The sequence below is a fragment of the Anas platyrhynchos genome, chromosome Z, assembly GCF_047663525.1.
Source record: "Anas platyrhynchos isolate ZD024472 breed Pekin duck chromosome Z, IASCAAS_PekinDuck_T2T, whole genome shotgun sequence".
NCBI lineage: Eukaryota > Metazoa > Chordata > Aves > Anseriformes > Anatidae > Anas > Anas platyrhynchos.
The window spans coordinates 62,671,911-62,693,539 of record NC_092621.1 but is presented as its reverse complement, the minus strand read 5'-3'; the positions used below and the strand labels follow the sequence as shown (position 1 = coordinate 62,693,539).

The 21,629-nt window shown below is 41.6% G+C and overlaps 1 protein-coding gene across 10 annotated transcripts in view; it reads left to right on the top strand.

Annotated features, from left to right (window-relative positions):
• Positions 1–21,629, top strand: part of MCC (MCC regulator of WNT signaling pathway) — a 194,515-nt gene that overhangs the window by 81,129 nt on the left and 91,757 nt on the right. For 2 of the 10 annotated variants that reach the window (XM_072031469.1, XM_072031468.1), the window contains exon 3: positions 9,843–9,933. The exons of 5 other annotated variants lie outside the window; for them this stretch is intronic. In XM_072031469.1, the coding sequence (XP_071887570.1) occupies positions 9,843–9,933 (91 nt within the window). Of the gene's footprint in view, positions 1–9,842; positions 9,934–15,834; positions 15,901–16,026; positions 16,096–16,185; positions 16,611–21,171; positions 21,247–21,629 lie in introns of those variants that run through there. 3 more of the 10 variants (XM_038171460.2, XM_038171463.2, XM_072031470.1) reach the window with 3 other exon arrangements.

The following is a 21,629-nucleotide window of genomic DNA, read 5'->3' as shown; positions in this document are numbered from 1 at the left end:
TGCACAGAAGGAATGTAACAGGTAAAAGGTCATATCCTGTAAATGAAGCTCTCATTTCTCACTTGCCAGTAATTTATGAATTGTAACCAGATACAGCATGTGATGTGGTTGAGTTTGGGATTTCAACAGAAGATTTCAGTGGATTAATTGAAATCTGTAATGCTTACACAAAAACATTTGGAAGTCTTGGACTAGAGTAGGGAGGAAGGAAGACTTCATGTCTTATAATTACAAAAAGAGTGCTGGCCTTGATTGTAGCACATAGTTTAAGTGTAAACATGGGCAGAGCTATTTTTTGTTTCTTAAAGTGTCAGAAAATAAGGTCGGAAATAAGCCAATATTAGAACTGAATTTTAAAAGCGGAAATACTTTACTGGTGGACACTTTCATATCCTGAATACATCCAGATGGATGCATATAATGCAAACTTGCACAGTGCAGAGAATAAACCTTTTTATTTTCTAACTTACTCTTTTCTCATAGCGTGGAGATACTGTGGAACCCTATGGCATTTAGTTCGATGTGTTTGTGTCACTGCTGACAAACAGCATAGGCAATGGAAAAAAGTCAGCCTGCTTGGTTGTCAGTTCCCCATAGTCCCTCAGACCACAGTCAGGCTGAATGCTTGAAATCTCCCATGGTTAGAAGACCCAGCCAAGCCACTGTCTCCTCGGAAGGAAGAGGTGAGTGGCTGCCCTGACCTTTGAGTGCTAGCAGTTGCTAGGCTGATGCCTTTTCTTTGGATGGGGGATTTCAGGGGACTGTTGGCTAGACTCGTTCCTGTGAAATGAAGTCTCTTTGCCTGTAAAAATTGTGCACATAAAATCTAAAGGAGTATAAAGCAAACAGCAACTGTCTCTAAGGGAAGCAGGGTTTATGAAGGAAAAAGTATGCTTTTGGATTAAAAATGTGTTTTACGTTTTTTTGAGAATCCTTCTGTTGTCACTTAATATTTGTAGTTTGTATACATATGTTTCTGTTACCACTGTTGTTGTGGTTTTTTTTCCTCTTTTGTCTCTTGTGAGAAAATTGATTCAGAAATTATTTAAAATTGAGTAGGATTCTTCAGACTAGAACTCAAGTAAGCTATGCAGGCCATCCTCTTGAGGGCATGATCTTGAATACACTCACCAGAACAATTTTGTTCATCAGTAACACAAGAACAGAATAAGGAATTGATACGCTTCTAAATGGGACCCACAGAATAAGCTTTCTAAGATAAACGTGTATGAAAAGATAATTTTCTTAAGCAGAATGAGTGAGTGTGCTCCCTTGGTTCCCTTTATGCCCCATCCATTTCAGTGAAACTTTAAAAAAAAAAAAAAAAAAGTAAAAAAAAGTTTGCAAAACCAGAAATGGACTCAGTCCCATTTCAAAAGGAGAATAAAAATAAAAGTCATTGTCTGATACTGCTTGCTTTTTGCAGCCCTGGTCAACTGCCATCCTAAGTGTACCAGGAAGACTGCTTATCATCCCCAATTAAATAAGCAATGCAGGCGTTAATGATTCACACTCTACAATTGCTACTGTGGCTAGCACCTAAGCTGCTTCCTGTCAGAGATCAGTTGTTCATATCTTGTCAGTCTCCAGACTTGCCTCTTCATCACATTCCCATCACGTTTTGCAGTTTTCACTGTGATAGTGACAGCTGAAGACCAGTTATTATTTGTTAAATTTGCAATGTAGAGGAGAAAAAGCAGCTTTGCAAAGGGGCTGATGTTGCATTGGAGCTCACCATACCAGTTTTTGAGTGTTCATTCTCTTTTGCAGGAGTAACATCTCAAAGTTGTATTTCCTGGGTAGAGGTTGAATGAAAGATCAGAGTCCCTAAGATAGCATGTTTGTTTCCAAACCTCCCGTACTGATAAAATTGCAATTTAGGCATCGCTTAATGTGTAGTACTGTAGAGGAAGTACTGTTGAAGCTGTCAGTTGCTACACTGCAGAACAGGTAAGGCGAAGGCACAGAGTACGACCTGATACCAGTGGGCTGTGAATCTTTTTGTAACAGATTAAATAGAGAGGGTTTAGAGTAGCAGAGAGAAAGACATAAGTCAGCTGGAAAACAGGGACTGGTCTTCCTTTGCACTCTCTCAACACAGTGTGAAATGCTTTTGCTATTCAAAGTCCAGGAAGACACTTGCCAGGAGAAGAAGGGTGGATATATGCTCATTTTAGAAAAGAGCCAATTGCACACACAGAGCACTGCATCTGTTAAACACAGGCAGGAAAACCTTACAAATTACCCCATGTGTATGTGCATGAATGCAAATGAGACTCCTCAAAAAGCGCTTGGTTGTCACAGAGGTGTGGTAGACTTGGAATTTTAGTTTACTAAAGGAACGGTATTAATGGCATCCTTTTTTGAGTCTCCATCCCCAGAAGTCTTTAAGGAACATGTAGATTTAGAAGTTAGTAGCATGGTTTAGTGCTGGGTTTAGTTCTGGGTTTAGGCTTGGACTAGATGGTCTTGGAGGTCCTTTCCAACCTGAATAATTTCTCTGGTTTTAGTTGGGACCTTTTTTTTCTTTTTTTTTTTCCTTTTTTTTCTTTTTTTTTTTTGTATGCTGCTAGTAGGTCCCTTAACAATAAAGACTATGCAAACAGAAGGAACATCTCTATCAAAAACATGGCAATGCCCTTCAAATACATGCACAAACAGCCCTCTCTCGTAATTTTAGCCAAATTCACATAGGTGCTGTTTCCACAGAATGTTTCGGTGATGGGATAGGGTCAGAAATTAGCACTGAAAATCGTTCTTCTGTTGCTCAGTATGTTCTGTGATCTGCATGCGGACTGCCCCCTCCTTGTGAGTGACTGAAATGCAAACCTCCTGTCACTGAACAGCTGTACCTCTCGGTGTTGATGAGGAGAGGTGTTAGGGGCCCTGGGGAACTGCTGGGTGAGTTACCCCCGCCAGAACAGGAGCCGTACTTTGCTATCAGCTCACATTTAAATGCCTCCTGAGGGAGGAATGGCACCTAGAAGCAGGCTGTGTGCATTGTCCTTGTGTGAATCTAATTTATGATGGTGGAAGAAGACCAGGAGATCTAGGTGAGCACACCAAAACCTCCTGTGAGCTGTGTTTGATTTACTTGGGTATGTCCAGACGGGCGGTGTTGGGTGTGGGTGTGCACATGCCCAGTGCCCTGGCACTGTGTGATTTCAGAACAGCTTTGTAGGAGTCAAAGTTTGTCTCCACTGAGGTGAGATCGCTCTAAATCAGTATTGCCCTCTGCTTAGGTTTTCACAGGGAGTAAGTACTGTGCTCCTGAACGCTCTGAGAAACCTCAAAGTGATGTGTTTCTCTTTGGTAAGGGAAAAATCATGACAGTTGTACTTGAAGTAAATTCTTATCAGATATGCGCTGGAATGTGTCATTTGTCTGCTGATATCTCAATGCACAGGTGATAAAATTTGATACTCAAAACCTTTTAGAGTGCTTCCTATATTAAAGATCATGAACAAGTTGTCCGTGATCTTGAGCTACATGTGAGAACATCAGCAAAAACTTCTTTTTTTTTTTTCTTTTTTTTCTTTTTTCCCTAGAGCTTTAAGGACTGTAGTTACTTCCTCCTTTTGAAACATGTCTTGAAACAGACTTCTTTGTTTCTGTTTGGAAACCTGCTTACCAACAGAGGATTCTGTCAGCTGTCTGGTTCAATCCTTCTCCATATTTCAAATGTTTCTGAATAAAAGTTGGTAGCTTACTGTCTTCCTTGGATCATTTATCTCATTTATATCATCTTTTTTATTCTCACTTTGGTACTGCTGTTTGGCATTAGTGAACACTGGTGCTGTCACAGGCCTGCAGCTCTTCCAATGACACGGTGTTTGCATGGTGGTTAAACTTCTGCTGACACAGTGTGCTAAACACATGAAGAAAACTTAATACTTTCTTTTTTGGTAAACAGAAATCACCTCGGTCTGGTGTGTTTAATGGAATTGAGATTTAGCTTTCAGTTAATCCACTTGGGGCTGAATTTTGACAGGGGTGTAAACTGCAGGGATTCACAGTGCTGCTGCATAGCTTGCTGGTCTTCCTGACACAGTCTCTGTTAATCACCTCTCACATTTCAGCCCTGTCTTCCAGGACTGCTAACAGTACTAATCTTGTCAAGGAGTGACTTAGAGTAACTAAAATGTTCCCGGTAGCAGCCGTGGTGGTCTCAGGGGCCTGGTTTGTTAATTGGAACTTCAGGGAATTTGAGAAAGGTGTAAAACTATCCCTTCCACACCTATTAACCAGTCTTTTATCTGTGTTTGTGCTGCTGAGCTGCTCTGAAAAAAGCCCCGTGCAGAATCTGTTCTTTATCTCTGTGGATTAGATTCTCCCTTGCAGCCCTGGCTCCTATCCTGGCTGTGGAAAGAAGCTGCACCATTCTTGGCACTCCAGTGAAAATTTTCCTTCTGTAGGCACAAATCTCCCTCCCCTGTAATGTTCACCAGGTGGTTTCATTCGATATTGTCACCGAATTGGTAGTTGAGACTGCAGCTGAACGGAAATAGCTCTTCTGTGCATCTCTCTTTTTTTTTTCTTTTCTTTTTTTTTTTTTTTTTTCTTCTGTAAGATTCTCTGCTCTCTCTCAAACACATATTTTAAAAACCAAGCTGTCCCTTCTCCCTTCCCATGCTGCATTTCTGGCTGACTCGATATATGAAACCTGCACGATGATGTGTTCCCAGCTTCAAGGATTTTTTGAACTTCGAAATCCTGGATCTTTTCCTCTGTGTTTTGCTGTGTCTGCTGCCAGCTGTAGGTTGCATTCTCTAAAAAGAAAATTCTCTCTATAAAACTACTTTACTTTCTCATTCCTTTAGTGTTTACTGCTGGACCTCTGTGCTGTTTACCTATCTAAATCCTAGTGATACCTTGGTAAAACCTTGGTGTGAATGCTTTAAGTACTCCTTTACACTTTGCTGATTGATCTCATCACCTGCTTCTTCAGCTGTACTGTGTTCAAGTTGCATTCCCATTCCTCAGCTTCAAACTCCTGAGGGGCTTTTCTTCTGTTTTCTTCTTCTCTTCCTCTTCCTCAGTGCTCTTGCAGATTTTTTTCCTTTTCGGTCAATATCCCCCTGGAGTTTGTTTATCTTATTGAAAACAAGCAGCACTTAATTTGAGGGGAAGTGGGGTGAAAGAAATTGTTCTTGCCCACTCAGGCAGCAGCCAAGCAAGCTGGCACACAAGCCAAGCAATTTGGCATGTGTGAGGAGGTGGAGTGCCCTAGGCAGAAAGTAGGAGAGGGGCTGGCACTCCTCTCTCTGAGAGGAGAATTTCTGTTTCACTGGTGGCAGGTCTGCTGCTGCTGGAGGCTTATGCTCTTGTGTCCGTAATGCACTGCTTCCATCTGGGCTGAATCAGCCCAAAGCAGGGGCTGGAAACATCCTTGTGAGAGTGGGATCAAGCAGAGGGATGTTGAAATAGAAAATCTTGGATTAGAAAAATGAGCTTTTGGGGGTTGTAGAAATGTAAATTGATAAATGAAATGGCAATTACTTAACCCGCAGTGAAGGGCCATCAGACTACATCAGACCAGAAAGCCAGCTACCCCACTATCTGATTTTAGATGGTGGCTGAAAACAAGGGCTTGTCCAAAAGTGGGGCACCATAAGATGACACTGCTACCCCCTGCCAGCCATGTTCATGAGGAGACTCCCTGAGCTAGAGCTGTTCTGGGGGTAGGCAGATCTGCTTGATAGTTCTTGGAGGATTTGTCATGCATTAGTTCAACCATAAATTCTTTGAATTCATGTAAACTTCCAAGATCAACAGCATTTCAGGGCAGTTGTCCCAAAGCTTGATGGCACATTGTGTGAGGGTTGCTATTTGTTTTTGTTGAACCTGGCATCTGATCATTTCCAGTGTTACAACTTTATTTTTGCATTGTGAGACAATGAAGACTCAATCCTCAATTTTCTTTTCCTTAACAGTCAGTATTTTAAAAACCTTGGCTTTATTCCATGCCTCAACCATCACTTTTTTCATGCTGTTTATAGTTTGTTAAATTATTTTTATTGTGAAGACCTTGGATTGTTCCTGACATCCGTCTTTGTTTTATTTTTAGCTCTCTAATGTCTTTGCATACCTGGGTTAAGTGCCATTTAATAGCTTCACCCTCAGATTAGCATATTCTTTGCGTTCATTCAATTATTTTCACAGAAACATTTTAAAAAGATTTTCCTAACATTTTCTCCTTATTTCATTTTACACTTAACAGATATTTTTTCTTGTTTTAATATGTGGTTTGTTTGCTTTAGTTTTTCATTCTATAGACATTTTCTAGTTTAATAAAATGTTTTCAGTTCCCACTCCTTGAGGAATAGACGATATCTGTGCTCTGACTCAACAGATGCAGGTGAAAAATGGGGTGTGGGTTGGACTTTGCTGTTACTTTTGCTAGAACAAAAAGACAGATTGGTGGTGTGTTTTTTTTTTTTAACTACAAAGATTAAAAACAATGAAAACCGATTTCTGTATCTGCTGTAATGTAAGGTGATAGCCAAAAGCCTCTAACAAGAAACCAGTTGTCAACTTCTGAGTTTTTGTTTTTAATTTTAATTGCTTGAATTGTAGGAAGCTGTGGTATTACTGAGACACAGCTTCGCAACATTGCGTGTCCATAGCTCACTGGAGATCACGCTGAAGCACCCTAATGTTCTTCATACCAGCTTTGGAACAAACTGGGCACAGGAGGCTGCCTCTGAACACCAGGAGTGCCGCTTCGCTGTGCGAGTGACCAAGCCCTGGCACAGGCTGCCCAGAGGCTGTGGGGTCTCCTCCTTGGGGACCTCCAAAAGCCCCCTGGATGTGGTGCTGGGCACCCTGCTCTGGGTGGCCCTGCTGGAGCAGGGGTTGGAGCAGTGCCCCCAGAGGTCCCCGCCAGCCTCAGCCCTGCTGTGATTTATTTTTTTTCAAAGGGCTAATGTTATGATGAAATATTAACATGGTTGCATATTAATCTGGGGAGCTGCTTATACCACTAATAAAGGTTATACCAGGCACTGCTGGGACTGGTGTAACTGAGAACTATTTAGCAATGGAAGGAAAGAGCAATAGGGGTTAATTATGTTAAAAAAAATCATTTACTTTCCAAAGACGTAAGGTTGTTATCTCAGATGAATAACATTGATAAGAAGGGAATTTGGTTTCAGTAAAAACTTTTTTATTAAAATATTCTGAAGTACAGTTAATGTGATGGCTGATTGGAGGAAATATGTTCAGGAGACAGGGTGCATGTATGTTTTAAACATAGTGAGTGTGCAGACAAATCTGTTTTACATTCATGGAAATACTGAAGTAGTTCTGGAAAAAGTTTTGAGACAACATAAGAGGAAAATCAGTGGGGAGATGTCTCTGTAATGGTAATAGTATACTCATGCAAAACTGTGAAAGGGAATAGCTTTGTAACATCAATAAGAAATTGACTCTAAAATGGGGCTGTTTGTAAGGGGAAAATATTTTTGCAATGGTAGTTTTTGGCAACAAATTTAAGAAATTGTGTTTAGTGTATTAGGTTTAGACTAGAATCCTTTTCCTCAGTGTTGCTTATATAATTGAAATATAACTGAACTGAAAAAGGTACAGAAGCTGTAAGGACCTCAGCTTTCAGTAACTGTAGTAAGGAGCATAAGAAAAAATGATACCCAAAAAGGCAAGTGTCACATTTACTCAATTACCATCTTAATACCTTACATCAGATCATTTTAAGCTCTCAGTCATGCTGTCAGGCAGAGATAGTTTTTTATGTCTAAGGCTGTCCATCCACCACTGAGGCTGCTGCTCTCTGTAGGCGACCTGGCTCAGCTGGATGTGAGTGGGGCTTCTCAGCCTCCTCATCTGCATGGCTGTGTGTTGGTAGAGCCAGAAGCTGGGAGTGATTCACAGGCAGCGGTGGTGCTGAGGAGCAGGCAGGTATGTATTCCCGAGGTAACCAGAGAGGTCATGCCAGGGAAGAGCTGCTTCAGCTGCACCACCTGGCTCTTCCTGGCAGCGTGAGTCAGAGCTGGGAGCCCAGCCTCCTGCCCTCCTTCCACTGCACAGAAAGCACACGGCCCTAGTTTTTGGTAAGACAGGATGTGCTTTCGTGTTTCATTATAAATTCCTCATGGAGGGGAGACAAGGCCGTTTCCACAAGAGCTGAAGTAATTCCCTGCAGTCATACACCTTACCTGGTTTATCCCATGATGACTAAAGCATTCATCGACATCGTTTGTGAAAAATCTCATGTGCTAAGATTTCTGAACTCCAAAATACGTCCTTTTTGTAGTTAAGATCAGCCTTGTTTTTCAGTCATCCGTCTATTTAAAACCGTTTTCCCATCTGAAATGTGGGAAACAGTGTGATATCATGCAAGTATGGAGTTGGTGCGACTTAATAGGATTAAAAAAAATTGAGAAGCTGTAAAAATACTTGGATAACGTTTTGCAATTAAGTCAGTGACCTGTGATAACAGCGTTCTGCTGGAGACTCCTCCCTCAAACCATATTGCCTGTTGGCCCAAAAAGCCACATCCTGGTTTGCTTAAGGATTACGTGCTCTCTCATGTGCTCTCTCTATGTATATTTTAAAATAAAAATTATAAGCATGAAAATAGTATTTCTGCATTAAAAGCGTTATGGTGACTTGTGTTTACTAAAGGATTGCTGTATTTATTTATACAAGAACAAACACAGCCGTTGTCATCAGTTTATACACTTGCGAATTGATGATGTCTGTGATAAATGCTGAAAATGTTCTTCAAAAAGTACAATAGGCTGAGTCCAGTGCTGAACAGGGGTTAGGCAGAAGTGTCTGGAGAATACAGAGACCTGAAGTGCTGTGTCCTTCAGCATGATGGGTATCACGTTGGAAGCTGCCAAAAAAACATATCTGAACATCAGCAAAGTAGGAAAAAGCCCTTGTGTTTAGTTAAGGATTTTATCTTTGTTTTGGTATCTGTATTAATTATCTAGACCATCTGTGTAACTTAGAAAGAAAACTTGGAATGTAAAAGGCAGATTGTGGTTTTGTTCCGTATCTTGCAGAAACACTTTTGGTTTTACAACTTGACGGGCGGTGGTGGTAGTGATAGATGAAGCAGAATTGCAGATAGCTACCTCGTTAGTTCATATAGCACCAGAAGAAGGAAACCAGAAAAAAACCTTCTCTTTAACAACAACGTTAAAATATTGTCACCTGAGGATGCAGAGAGAAAACAATGCACAGGGTTAGAAGATGCAGTTGCAACATTGTTGGTTTTCCACCTCCAATCACACTGCAGTTCTCTTGACTTCACTTTTCAAGCAATTTGTTGCCATTCTTTCAGACAGTTTTTATTGCATGAAATGAGTAGGCAGGTGGGTACAGTGCACAAAAACTTTGTCTGATGCTTGCTCTGCTGATTACTGCTACACCTGAAAGGGCAGGAGAGAGTTAACTTGAAGGTAGCTTTCTGAGGCAGACCACTTGGTTACTTTTGTTGGTTTTGATTTATGATAAACACAGAAGGGGAGCATCATGAACAGAGTATGTGTGTAGGTTGCAGCCAGAAAGCTAATATATTTCTGGGGTAAATTTTCTCATTATGTCAGTACTTGTGGGTAGAGATTAGGTATGTACAGAACCTAATTTGATGAAGAACATGAACATTTGAAATGATTTGTTCTTGTCAAGCCAATTGGTTTTGTCTCTGTGACACAAACAATATGTTTATACCTACAAAATATATCTGCAACATAAGTCTTACTAAAATGTTTGTGTTAAAAAGGTAGGTGTCTGCTCGTATATCTGAATAATTTATTTACCTATGTCAAAAACAATCAGAAGTTGCATGAATGTTGGTCTTGGGTTCTTTCACTTAGGTGTTGGAGCTTTGAACACCTCGGCCTGAGAAGGCTGTTGGAAAAACAGCCATGCTGGAGAGCTGCTTTGGATCATCCACGGGGACACAGGGTACAAATTGTGACTGCGGAGCATCACCCTTTGTCCTTCCTGACGCAGGCAGAGAGAGCTGCTGGTGTTACGGTTGCAACTATTGCCATTATCCTGTCCTGAAACACCGTGCTAATGCCCCCGTGTTACACTGGGTACCTACACTTCACGGGGCAGCAGACAGACATCTGCTCTGCTGGAGAGGGAGCTAATTCGGCTGCACTGAGCAGTTTAACAAGGGACTGCTCTGTCAGCACAGCTGTGGGCTGGTAGAGTGTGTGGCAATAGTGTCTGGATCTGGAAGAGGATGTCGCTCCACTCTCTGAGAAGTGTGCTTGGGAGGTGCAGAGCCTACCTGATGCAGCATGCTTTGAATTAGCATTGTAGGTGAATGTTTCAAAATGGATCTGGCAAAACCAGTGTTGATGAGTTACCGTATCAAACTTGTCACAAAGGCAACTAATTGCTAGGTGGGGTTACGTAGCTTGTGTTATGCAGGAGGTCAGATTAGATCATCACAGTTTCTTCTGGTTTTAAATTCTGTGACTCTAAAGCAACCAGTTGTTCCATGCAATCACTGTCCATACTTGTTTATCACTGGCACACCCAAATCGGCTTGCATCCTTGAGTGGCTCACAGTATAGTAGAGGTGCCTGTTTTCCAGGGCGTAAAGAGCTTTCACACAGGTCAGTGTGGCAAGCAAAATGAAACTTAGCTCCATGTCATGCAAGTATATATTTTTTAATCTGGGGGGAGAGAGGAGACTGAAAATTACAAAATTCTGAATTACAAATTCAGCTGTTCTTGACTAACTTAAACTAAATCAGTTGAACCTGTTGTAAACTGAGGTTGTGCTTCACTTCAATAGATTGAGAAACAGGTGTAGTAGAAAGATACACTCAATTTAAACCAGATTTGGATTGTAATCATAAATCTATGCATAGAATTGTAATACGCAACATACTGCGTGAGTTGCTAGATTTCTCTGGTTTTCACTTCCACCTTAAGTCTTACTGCAGATGTTTTTTTCCAGGCAATGCACTGAGGGTATATCAGTCACAGACAGGCTTTGCTGAGTATGTAATGGCAGAATTTTGCCCATAGATCCTGGAATAGGAATGTATTGAGATTTTTCACACACATTTAACTAGATACCTTTGTATATATGTAATGCAACTAATTCTGTGTAATTACTTAAAGATGGTGATATTTTATTAGAACATGTCAATATAATTCCATTTGTTAATACTAGGAATTTGTTAAGGAAGGAAAATATTGCTTCGTTGAAATTAAATGTTTTGTCTCTAATCAACAAAAATGTCAGAAATCGAAGTTTCTGTACAATTTGCAGAAGCGTGTCTGTTCTGTTTATGTCATTTATATGTGTTTTGCAGAAGAATGAACTATGCAGAAATTGCTTGCTTAGACATTGATCAGATTTTTGAACTGCCATTTCAGGATGGATAATGCTTTTAACTTGTCTTCACCCATTGTCCGAACAAGATGTAGAACCAGTTTAAGTAATTATGAATGGATAGGACTTGGGAATGGGGTGTACAATATTTGCTTCCACTTAAAGCTTTCCAGAATTTGCACTACTTTGAGGCTTTGCGCGAGTGCTTGACATCTGCGTTTACGTAGTAGAAGCTCTTTTCATATAGGTGAGGAGTTGACACTGATGCTCAATTGCATGAGCTTAATCAATGGGCAGAGTTACTTTATTAAGTGTCCCCTCAGCCCCTTCAGAAGGAGAGGAGAAAGAGAAAAATAAAAAGCCTACTTGCCCAAATTATCATGCATGTTTGATTGATGGGCTTAAAGCTGAAGTAACACGAAACTAGCAACAAAACAGATTGGCCAACTTCCAGTAAACTGTTGCTGCTTGGAAGCTTCTTGTATGACATTGGCCGTGTTCAAATGAACATTTAGTCTGACTCCATTGTTGGGCGTTCAGAGAACGGGTCAGAATTGGCCAAAAGATAGCTTCAATCAGGTGTATTTGGAATCCGTGAAAATAATGCTTTTCTCAGTGGTTAAGATGTGTGTAAGCAGCCCTGTACTTGTGCTGGTAAATCCTCAGCTCTCCCTTTGTTTTCACATGTGCTGGTTACAGGCATGGATTTTGCTGTGCATGCAACTTTAGGCTAAATCTGAAGGGCCAAGTAGTGGAATACTAACCTTGTTTGTATGAGAATTAGTGAGAGAAAGTTAAGACTAGGTTTCAGACAGTTTGTATGCATGGAAGCTATTAATTAAATGTAGGTATACAAAGGAACACATTAATTATTGAAGAAGTTGATTTGTTTTTTTTAGCCTTTGTGAATATGAGTTAATTTTTAGTTCTGCAGATGGAATCTGTGGTCATATTTAGCGTGCCTGGTTAGTGTTACTGCAATGCTGTCTGCTGTATTTGTGAGATGTAACGCTCTCCACGCCTTGAGTTCACTGCTTCCTGGAAATAGTTGTTTCGCCAGGCACATTGCTTTGTGAGGAAGGGACGGGAAGGCGTGATTTTCAAAGCAGGACAGGATTGGAATGCGTGTCAGAGCACTGCCCACATTTTAATAAGGTCTGAGTCAGCACCACTCCAAGCTCTTAGCGCCCTGACTCAATTTATCTGTGTTAAGGTACTTATTTTTATTTGATGCCATTCAAGTAGATTCACAAAAACAGGTAAAGCAGATGTGGGTAGAGTGATTGTCGTGTAATATTAGTTAGTATGCTGACAACTGTACTGTAGACTTCTTTCTTTGCAGGGACTGGGATAGGATAAGTCTGAGTGTTTTCCTCAGTCAAACAAATACTTCATTTGAGATGGTATATAAATTTTACTCAACAGAGTTCATTAGAAAGTTACTAAGGAGGCTTATTTTTAATGGAAAAATGTATAAATACTGAACTCAGTGTTATCTTCCATGTGATCCAAACATTGTTAAACGTCTTTCCGACAGATGGTCTGCATAGCTCTTCTCTGGAATCAGCTATGCCATTAAAAGAGGGAGCATAAATAGGTCAGATGAAGCTGCTAGGTGTTGTAATGTATCAGAGCACCCGGCATAACACAGGCTTTTGGTACAACGCCACATCTTTTTTATTATTGTCTGAGGAATATGTTGCAGCTGATCCAAAGGAAAAATTATGTATAGAGCTGTTGAGCTGTTGCTTATGTTGTATTTTTCTCTGACACCCCTCACTGGTTTTGCTTATATGGTTTGGATGGATATTTGCTGTGGTTTGGCTGCATATTGATTTAGTTTCTCTGAAACAAAAATACAGATGTAAAAAGTAATGATTAAAAAAAAACCCACACTCTTTAAAATCCAGTTTGTCTTTAGAAGAACAGGGAGAAGTTTTGAAGTCTGAAAATAGTAGAAAATAAATAAATTGCTACATAATTTATTTTTGAGGTTACCATTTCTGCAAGGTGCCCAGGGATTACTCTGGCATTACTATTTTACATATTTGTTAGCTGTAAACAGATATATTTTGGGTGAGTGGGGAGGTGGTTATAGCTACTTACAGCTTTTAGGGTTATCATTACTGGTTGGCAGGATGCCTGGCTGTGTCTTCTATCAAGTATTTTCCAACTGTGCTTCAGAGGCTTGTCTGCCATAACCCCCACACTTGTGTGCTCATTTACTTTTGCTGTTATGTTGTACAATAAATGTGAGGTTTTTACCATTTTCCTTCACAAGCTCTTTTTAATAGTAAGGGAACTAGTTGCTTCTGGTGGCGTAGGCTACCACCAGAAGCACCAGTCTCTGGTGTAATTCTTTAAAAGCGGTTTTATTAAAGTGCTTTGATGATGTCAAGATGCTGATCAGAACATTGAGTCTTTGAGGGTACACTTAAATATGAAGATATCGGAGTTTTTCACTTGAGTAACCAGGAGGCAATTTAAGCAACTTTATTCAGCTGTTTTCAGTTAATTTGTTATTTATTTTTAGCACAAAAGGCAAAGAAAGAAAAAATAAATAAAAAAGGAGGCTTTTGAACATGTAAGTGTTTGAAGTAAATAAATCCTAAGAACTTGCACATCATCTAAACCACCTTTCTTTTAAAAAACATCACAATTTGCTGATGAACCTGGGGCAGCTCCCTGGGGTTGGAGAGACATGCTGTTATCCATTATGAGGAATGGAATGGGAAATGCAGCTTCACGTGAACCACAAGCGCACAGCTCAGCAGTGGGTACGGCACTTGGGGCAGAAGCAGAGGCTGAAATAGCCTCAAACAGAGCAATTACAGCAAAATTATGCGGAGATATCTGTGCCCTTAATATTGCCCTAGTAGAACAGCAGAAGGACTATGTGGATAGCATTGTATGTATTAGAAGTAATCATAATAATAATCATGTAATGCCACAATCTTGCAAGGCAGGACTGTTGCAGAATGTATATGGAGACAGTGACTTGGAGTTAAACCTGTGATTTCCATTCTCTGGGGAGCTGAGGGCAAGAGCTCTGAAAACAGTATGTCCATGGAAGCTCCATGTCACTCAAGATAACTAACAGACATTTTTTGTGAGAGAGTTGTTAAATAATTCATTTTTTAATATGCTTCTAGTCTTAAAGGAATGAACAAAATTTAATTTTCTTTACCATATTCAATCTAATTCCCAGTTTACTTGCTTATAAAAGGAACTTGTATCTACAGAAAAGTATTCATACATTCCAGGGTTTAACTCCATAGCCATAAGTGTATGAACTTAGGGAATACAGTTCTGAGTAAAATAGCTCTCAACTGAAATTTGTCATTCATCTGCAAACCAAACTTAATCAAATTTATCATCTAGCCAAGTGTTGCCAATTAACACAGTTTTTCCAAGAGGATTTATGCAAGAGATGGGCATTCTCTTGTAAATGATTGACTTTTCTAGAGTAGCTTCCTTCCGTAAGAAAGCACTTAGGAACAAGAAAGCTTTTGTACTAATCCATAGGGAAAGAGACAAAAATATTAGTCTGAGCAGGAGATACTTGCCTTTGTAGGAAGGGTTGCAGGCAGAAGCAACAAGCAGCACGAGCATTTTCTAACAGAAAGCATCATGTGCAGACAGTAACACAACAGTCTACATCGCAACATCCTACAGATGGTTTAGTTGTCAGGGTCTGGAACCCAGAATTTTATTTGGAATAGATTTTAGACTGATTGCATTTGTGGGCTGAGTATTGATAATGATATTCTACTGGTCTTTTGCAGAGCTTTGGTATCAGCATACACCTTGTATTTGTCATGTTTTATTTTTATTTACTTTTTATTAATGATATTTATTAATAGGTTTAATTTTTAAGAGATCAAAATACTTTACAGAAAAAAACAGGACGGCTTCCTGTGTGCTTTTGCACTTCTTAGCATGTGTTGGATGCCCCTTGGTTGATACAATCATATGATTGAATTTGCTTTATTAAATAGCATAGTATTATTTTGTCCAAGTGCTATTTAGTACTGCGAAAATAGATGGATATACGTTTATAACCTGTGGCTTTTGTGAGCTGTAGACTGCTTTGTCCTGTGTTATACGTGCATGTTTATTATTGTAGGTTTGGTTCTTGGGCATTTACTACAAATGTGAGTACCTGAAAATAAGCCTTTTGCCAAGCTGGAAGTGCGATAAGCAAGGGCAACACTCCAGCTTCCAGAGGTCTGCGAAGTGCCATTGAGATGTGGTTTGGGTCGTCCTGAAAGCCCTTACTGGTGTGAGATTGGTCTCGGTGGAGATGTCCGGCTGTCATAAGGTCACCGGGGAGCAGGGAGGGTGACTCAGCTGGGAGGGAGGGAAGGCAGAAGCCTTCCTATCGTGCAGGTACTGACGGTGTGAAAGGAGCTGATGCTCATTAACCGGGACTGATTAAACAGCTGCGGAGTTTGTTGGGCACAAGATGCCGTGCTCACTGCCCACGGGACAAGCAGGCAGTGCGTTAAGGTAAGGGCACGGCTCTCCAGAAACAGATGCCGAAGCTCTGTGGGCTGTGCCTGCGGCGTGGTGCTGTAAGTGCAGCCTGCTGCTTCGCTGCTGGGAAGAAACTGGCTGCCCCGTCACACGGCATTGTCGGAGAGGCAGCTGGAATGCAGAAATGCCTTTGAACTCAGGATGCGTTTGTTTTCGCTTCCCAGGCAGTCAGCACCAGTGTTTGTGAGCACAAGGGAGGAGGCCGGTTGCCGCGAGGTTTCCTGTTGGTGTGGGTAAGGAGCCCTCGCGCAGAAACAGGAAAAGAGAAATTCCCGAAATTAGGCAGCGCCGGGCTGCGGGCGGTGTCGGCGGGGCGCCAGGTCCCGGGACGTGCCCTCGGCGGGGCAGCCGCGGCGGCACGGGGCCGAGCGGCAGCCGAGGACGAGGCCGCGGAGCCCGTACGGGGGGGCGCCCGTCCGTCCGTCCGCCCGTCCGTCCGTCCGTCCGTCCCGCCGCGGAGAGGTGAGGGAGGCAGCGGGAGGGCGCCCGCCTCTGCGCCGGGCTGGTCCCGCAGCGCCGCGGGACACGGAGCGGGCTCGTAAAGCGCCAGTGCTTTGTCTCGGCCGTGTTTGCCCGCTCCTGTTCCAGAGGTCAGCAGCATAGGGAAGGCGGAGAGGAAGTTTTAGCGCTGCTGGCGGCGCTGGGTGGTGATTTGAGTGGCCTGGATGTAAGGATTTCAGAGCTGTGTGATGTTGGACGTGGGAGCTGCAGCTAACGAAGTGAAGGAGATCCCGTGTTGGACATGCAGGTGAGAGGAGTTCACGTGGCTGAGCTGACCGTGGAAACCTGGGAAGTGAGAAAGAACTTTGACTTACTGAGATGGTTAAATAACCCAAGTTATTTGCACAGGAGTGTGTACGAGGGAACTTTTTGCTCTCAGAAGAGTAAACCAAACAAAACCTCACCTCATAGCAAATCCGTTCCTTCCTTTGAACTGGAGGCTTTTCTGTAGCTTTCAGTCACCTCCATCCCGAAAACTAAAGAGAATAATAAATAAACAATAAAGCAGGAACAATAGCAAGCTAATTTTATATAAAACATTCAGAGAAAAATTGCTGCATTTTTGTAGTTGAAGGAGGTACAGGATCCTGAATTCCTTTAGAATGCCAATTTCTTGCAAGTAACTGTGTAACAAAGTCTGTCTGCACTGTGTTACAGTACCATTTGAAGTGAATGTGGTGTTGACAGCATTTTAAAATGCCTTAATTTTACCTGAATATAAAAAGTTTATACCATTAGATTTTGATCAGCGTTATAGGTGTATTGCTAAATTGAGACACAGCAGAGGTCAGTGGCAAGAACAGGCCTGTTTTCAATTATCGGACCTTTTAATTCACATCACTGCTTTTATTGTAATGCCAAGTACAGATTGCTTGTAAATGGCATTTTGATGTGAACCTACCTGGCAGTACTACAGAAGAGCTGGAGACAAATAAATAAGAGACCATACCTAATTGCAGTAACCATTAGCATTTAGACAACACCTCTGAGTGCATTGGATTTGGAGGAAGCTTAATTTCTTCACGTTCTTATCTAGAGTATAAGCTTTTCTGGACCAGGCTGTATAGGTATTTTCGGTGCCTGGCAGGGTCTATGCATAGTGGTCTGTTGCAGCAGATAACAGTAATAAAGGCTTCTGATAAAAACATAGATTTTTCTTTTCAGTAAGCAGTCTGCTTTTAATCTCAACTAACATGTACAAACTGTTGTTAAAACTTTAACCTGCTTCCACATTGTTTGTATACGTTAGATTCTTTTATTAGAAAACAAAGCAAACCTCGGCATTTAGTTCTTGAGCTGGGTAGTAGAGGTGAGCTCCAGTAGTCTGTAGTGCATTTGCTTTATTTACACATTACAAGAAAGGCTGCATTGAAGAATGGTTAGAAAGTTTTCAAGACTCCTGGAAGCCTCTCTACTTGAACCCTCTGCAGATATGACAGCTACAGAGCTCATGAGAATTGGAGCAGGAGTAGGAAGGGGGTGGGGATGGTATGTGATGTGCTAGAACAGCAGGTTTTGCTAACAAGTGTAGAATACAGAAGGTAGAAAAGGGGGTTCATTGCACCCTCTCCTTCCATCTGTGTGTTAGGGGTAATGTCTCTGTGCTAGATCCAGCATGCCTTGTAAACTTCATTTTTCACTCTGAGTTGGGCAGCCCTTCTGCAGAATGATTCAGACAGGACCTCTGCTTTGCTAAGTAGCTGTCAGTTGCTTTGGGAGGCTCAGGCAAGGCAGAAAGGATTTGCAGTGCAGGATCCTCTTCTCCATTTACTTCCCTTTGGCATAGCTCCTTTCCTGTTGCTGAGGAATCTGAGGGGGAGCTGTGCTCAAAAACATGCTCTTGGGAAATCTAATCCTTTCTTTAACAAAGGTACCCATATTTTAAAAATTAATAATCATAAATAAAATCTTTTTTTCTGGCCTGGTTCTTGAATTTGAAGGCCTTTCAACAAGTATGATATGAGAAAGATGTATAGCAGCCTTCCCCTTTCCCTGTATATTTCTCTGACATCATCTAAGCAACACTGAAAATGGTTCTTTTCTTATACCTAGCGTACTGCTTTGTTTGTGCAGTCCTTTCAAACTGTCTGACATGTTTTATTTGTCCTATTTTTTCCATTTCTTTTAGCTTTTGGAGGTGGTTGGGCTGCTTTATGTTAGCACTGTACCCATCCTATATGAATCACTATACACTAAAACTTCATAACACATGTAGTATGAAAACCATGCCTGGTTTTAACCAAACTCCCCATCTTTTTGCTCTGTTCCTTTTCTTCCTGTTAGTGGAATGTCCTTCCCAACTTTGAGCAAAAATGAGAGGCATGGTGAGTACAGCACTTCTGCTGCTCTGGAGATGTCACATTCCCCATTTATCATTTTACTATTAAGTCTGTTCTCCACTGTGCATCAGCAGTGACAGAAGTTCAAACCCATTATTGACTTCGTTCATTGCTGTCACAAGGGCAGCTCTTGTATAGACAGGACTCAGGTGTTCTTATTTTTAACAGTACATTGACCAGTCCTGCTCACTATTAGGAGATGATGTGTTTCAGATTACCTCAGCCCAAATACAGCAGGGAATAAGGAACAATTTTAATCCTCCATGCAGAGCATTTCATCGATTGTGTTGTCCTTACTTCCTCTGAAATGCAGAATTTTAGCTGATATTAAAGACAGCACCTCAAATAGGTTGCTTTTTTTAATTCAGTGTGGCAAATCCTCCATTTCCAGCCCAAATGCACACACTATTGTTGCTATTAGAGCACTCCTTTCCCTTTGTCATTGTGTAATGCTATAGACGGTGAACAATGAGAGCTCGCATGTGTGATCTAACACTTCAGCCATGTCCACGGCCCTTCCTCTTGTGCATTCTTCCGCTTCCGTCTTTGTACTCACTGAGTATTTTCCAGCTGTCTCCGGGACTCTTGTCTGACTGGAGTAGCAGCCATGCACATCTTGAGACCCTGGCTTGCTTGCATGATCTGTCTTCCATGAACTCCCTTAACCCAGTTGTTCACACAGTCTCTCACTGGGAGACAAGATGAAATTTCACCTCCCTATAGACTGGATGCTCGGGGCAGCGTAAGCATCCAGAGGCCAGGAGCATGAGATCACAGCCCAGTAGCACGCTGGCTCGTTTCTCACAGAGGCCACCATTCTGCTTTACAAAATATGGGTAGACTATGCTTATTTTACACCATGAAGTTCCAGAATTAAATTTGGGGAAGTCTGTCACAGTCCTGCATATAAGCAACAACATTTTTTCTCTTCTGGGGGGTGCATTCAGTAATTGAAAAGACAGGAAAAAGCAAGCCATTCCCCATGGAGCACCTGAATAAAACACCTGTGAAGACAGAATCAAAAAGTTACCACAGCAACAACGGAGATGTTTTAAGCTGAGTGGTGGCGCATGGTAGGATATGAAGACAACAGCATTATTCCGTGATGTTCTAGATGTCCTAGGGGGATGTGGCAACAGTCAAGATGACCAAAGCACAAAGCAGGTATTTAACAGCAGAGAAGTGTGCTGGGGAGGAACAAGTGGCAAGCTTCAGGAGGAATCTCATTCTGAAACAAGCAGAATTAACCCATTGAGTGTGGCCAATGATGGGTTTTTCCCACTCCAGTGGAGATCAGGCAAAGAGAGAGATTGCTGATAGATTCCTGACTAGTGATGTGAACCAGTGTGAAGAGAAGGCACAAAGTAGCACAGTGAGGTGTGTCAGCGACTCCAAACCCAATGCAGGCAGAAAATAGCAGGATAGACCAGTGGGATTACGTGAGGCGCAGGTACACACCAAAGGGAAGGTGATAACAAGGAACTCGGTTTAATCTGTGACCCAGTGAGATTCCTTGTGACTCAAGAAGGACAGTCAGCAGGACAGTGAAAATGCTCATCTCCTTGAAGTGCCTCCGCTGAGAGAGCCTCTGAAGAAGCCATTCAGAAGGGTTTCTCTGATGGTGGAGGCAGCATTTTTCCCCTGCATCGTGGTGGGGCTTCTTGGCTGTTGCGTGTTAGTTCCATGCTCCTGACTGAGAGCCACAGTTCTTGGTCATAGAATCTCCTGGGCTAGTTTCCTAAACAGTGTTTGCTTGGCTTTCTCTCTGATTTCACAGCTAGCTTTGCTACCATTTTTTGTCCAGTTGTTTCTTCTGTTAGAGCTTCTATAAGAGCAGAGGTTTAATTGTAAGGATCTGAAAGAAGCTTTATGGCCATGGCCCCTTTTTTCTCCAACAGAAGGAACCTTTTGGCTATGGTAAAACTCATTTCATATGAGCTCTGAAAAGCTGCAGTGGACGTGACCCCTGTGTGCTATACCCGTAAGTCATTTTGTGTTCTGGCCGTTGCAGAATAAGGAACAGATTGGTATTTGATGATTTTCCAAGTTGCTTCTCTCTGAAATTAGTTGTGCATTAGTCAGACCTGCAGAGGCAGACCTCATTCTTGCTGAGCTGGACTACAGCCAGCATGAAAGCAGCAAAGTCAGAATCACTCATTTAGAAGTGAACTCCCTCGTTTTTTTTAAAGCTATTTTTAGGCAATTGTAGAAGTCTCTTCTGCTGGCACAGAGCAATTTTCCTGTATTTCAGTGAGTTATATAACATATTATGTTTTGGAAAGTTCATTTTAACAAGCTTCTTAGCACATCTCTCCAGATCTTAAGTTTATTTAGGTAGAGTTAAAAAAATATATATTGCTAGACTTGCTTCCTGCTGTTTACTAATTCATCTGCCTTCTTTGCCATTCTTGTTTTAATCATTCATTGAACTGAATTTAGCCTTTAGAGTGGTTTATAAGAAGAGAGAGGATGAAGATGCTGTAAATGGTATGGATTCTTTCACCTGGGAACACGTGGGATTGCTGCATGCAGTTGAGCACAGTGGTAGGTTGACCCTCTGGCGGCTGAGGCCCCATCTCATCGCTTGCTTGCTGGCCCCCAGCACTGTGGGGGAAGGAATCAGAAGGGCATGCATTTTCAGGGTATCTTCTGTGACAAGCCAGAAGTAACATCAACCTAAGGCAAAATCAGAAGAATGCCAATCAAAACTAGACCTGGCTTTCGGGTGAATGGGTTTACATGCTTTCTTGCAGCATTACTCATTTAAGACAAATATGACTGTTCTAAAGAACTCGGACACAATAGTTTTGTGCTTACGGGATGTCTTTTTTAAGAGAAGTAATTAGTGTATGCATGAGAGGTCATAGTACAGTAACAATGATCTTTTGGTACAAATCTAGATGTGCTGTTAAGTCACAAGAGAGATT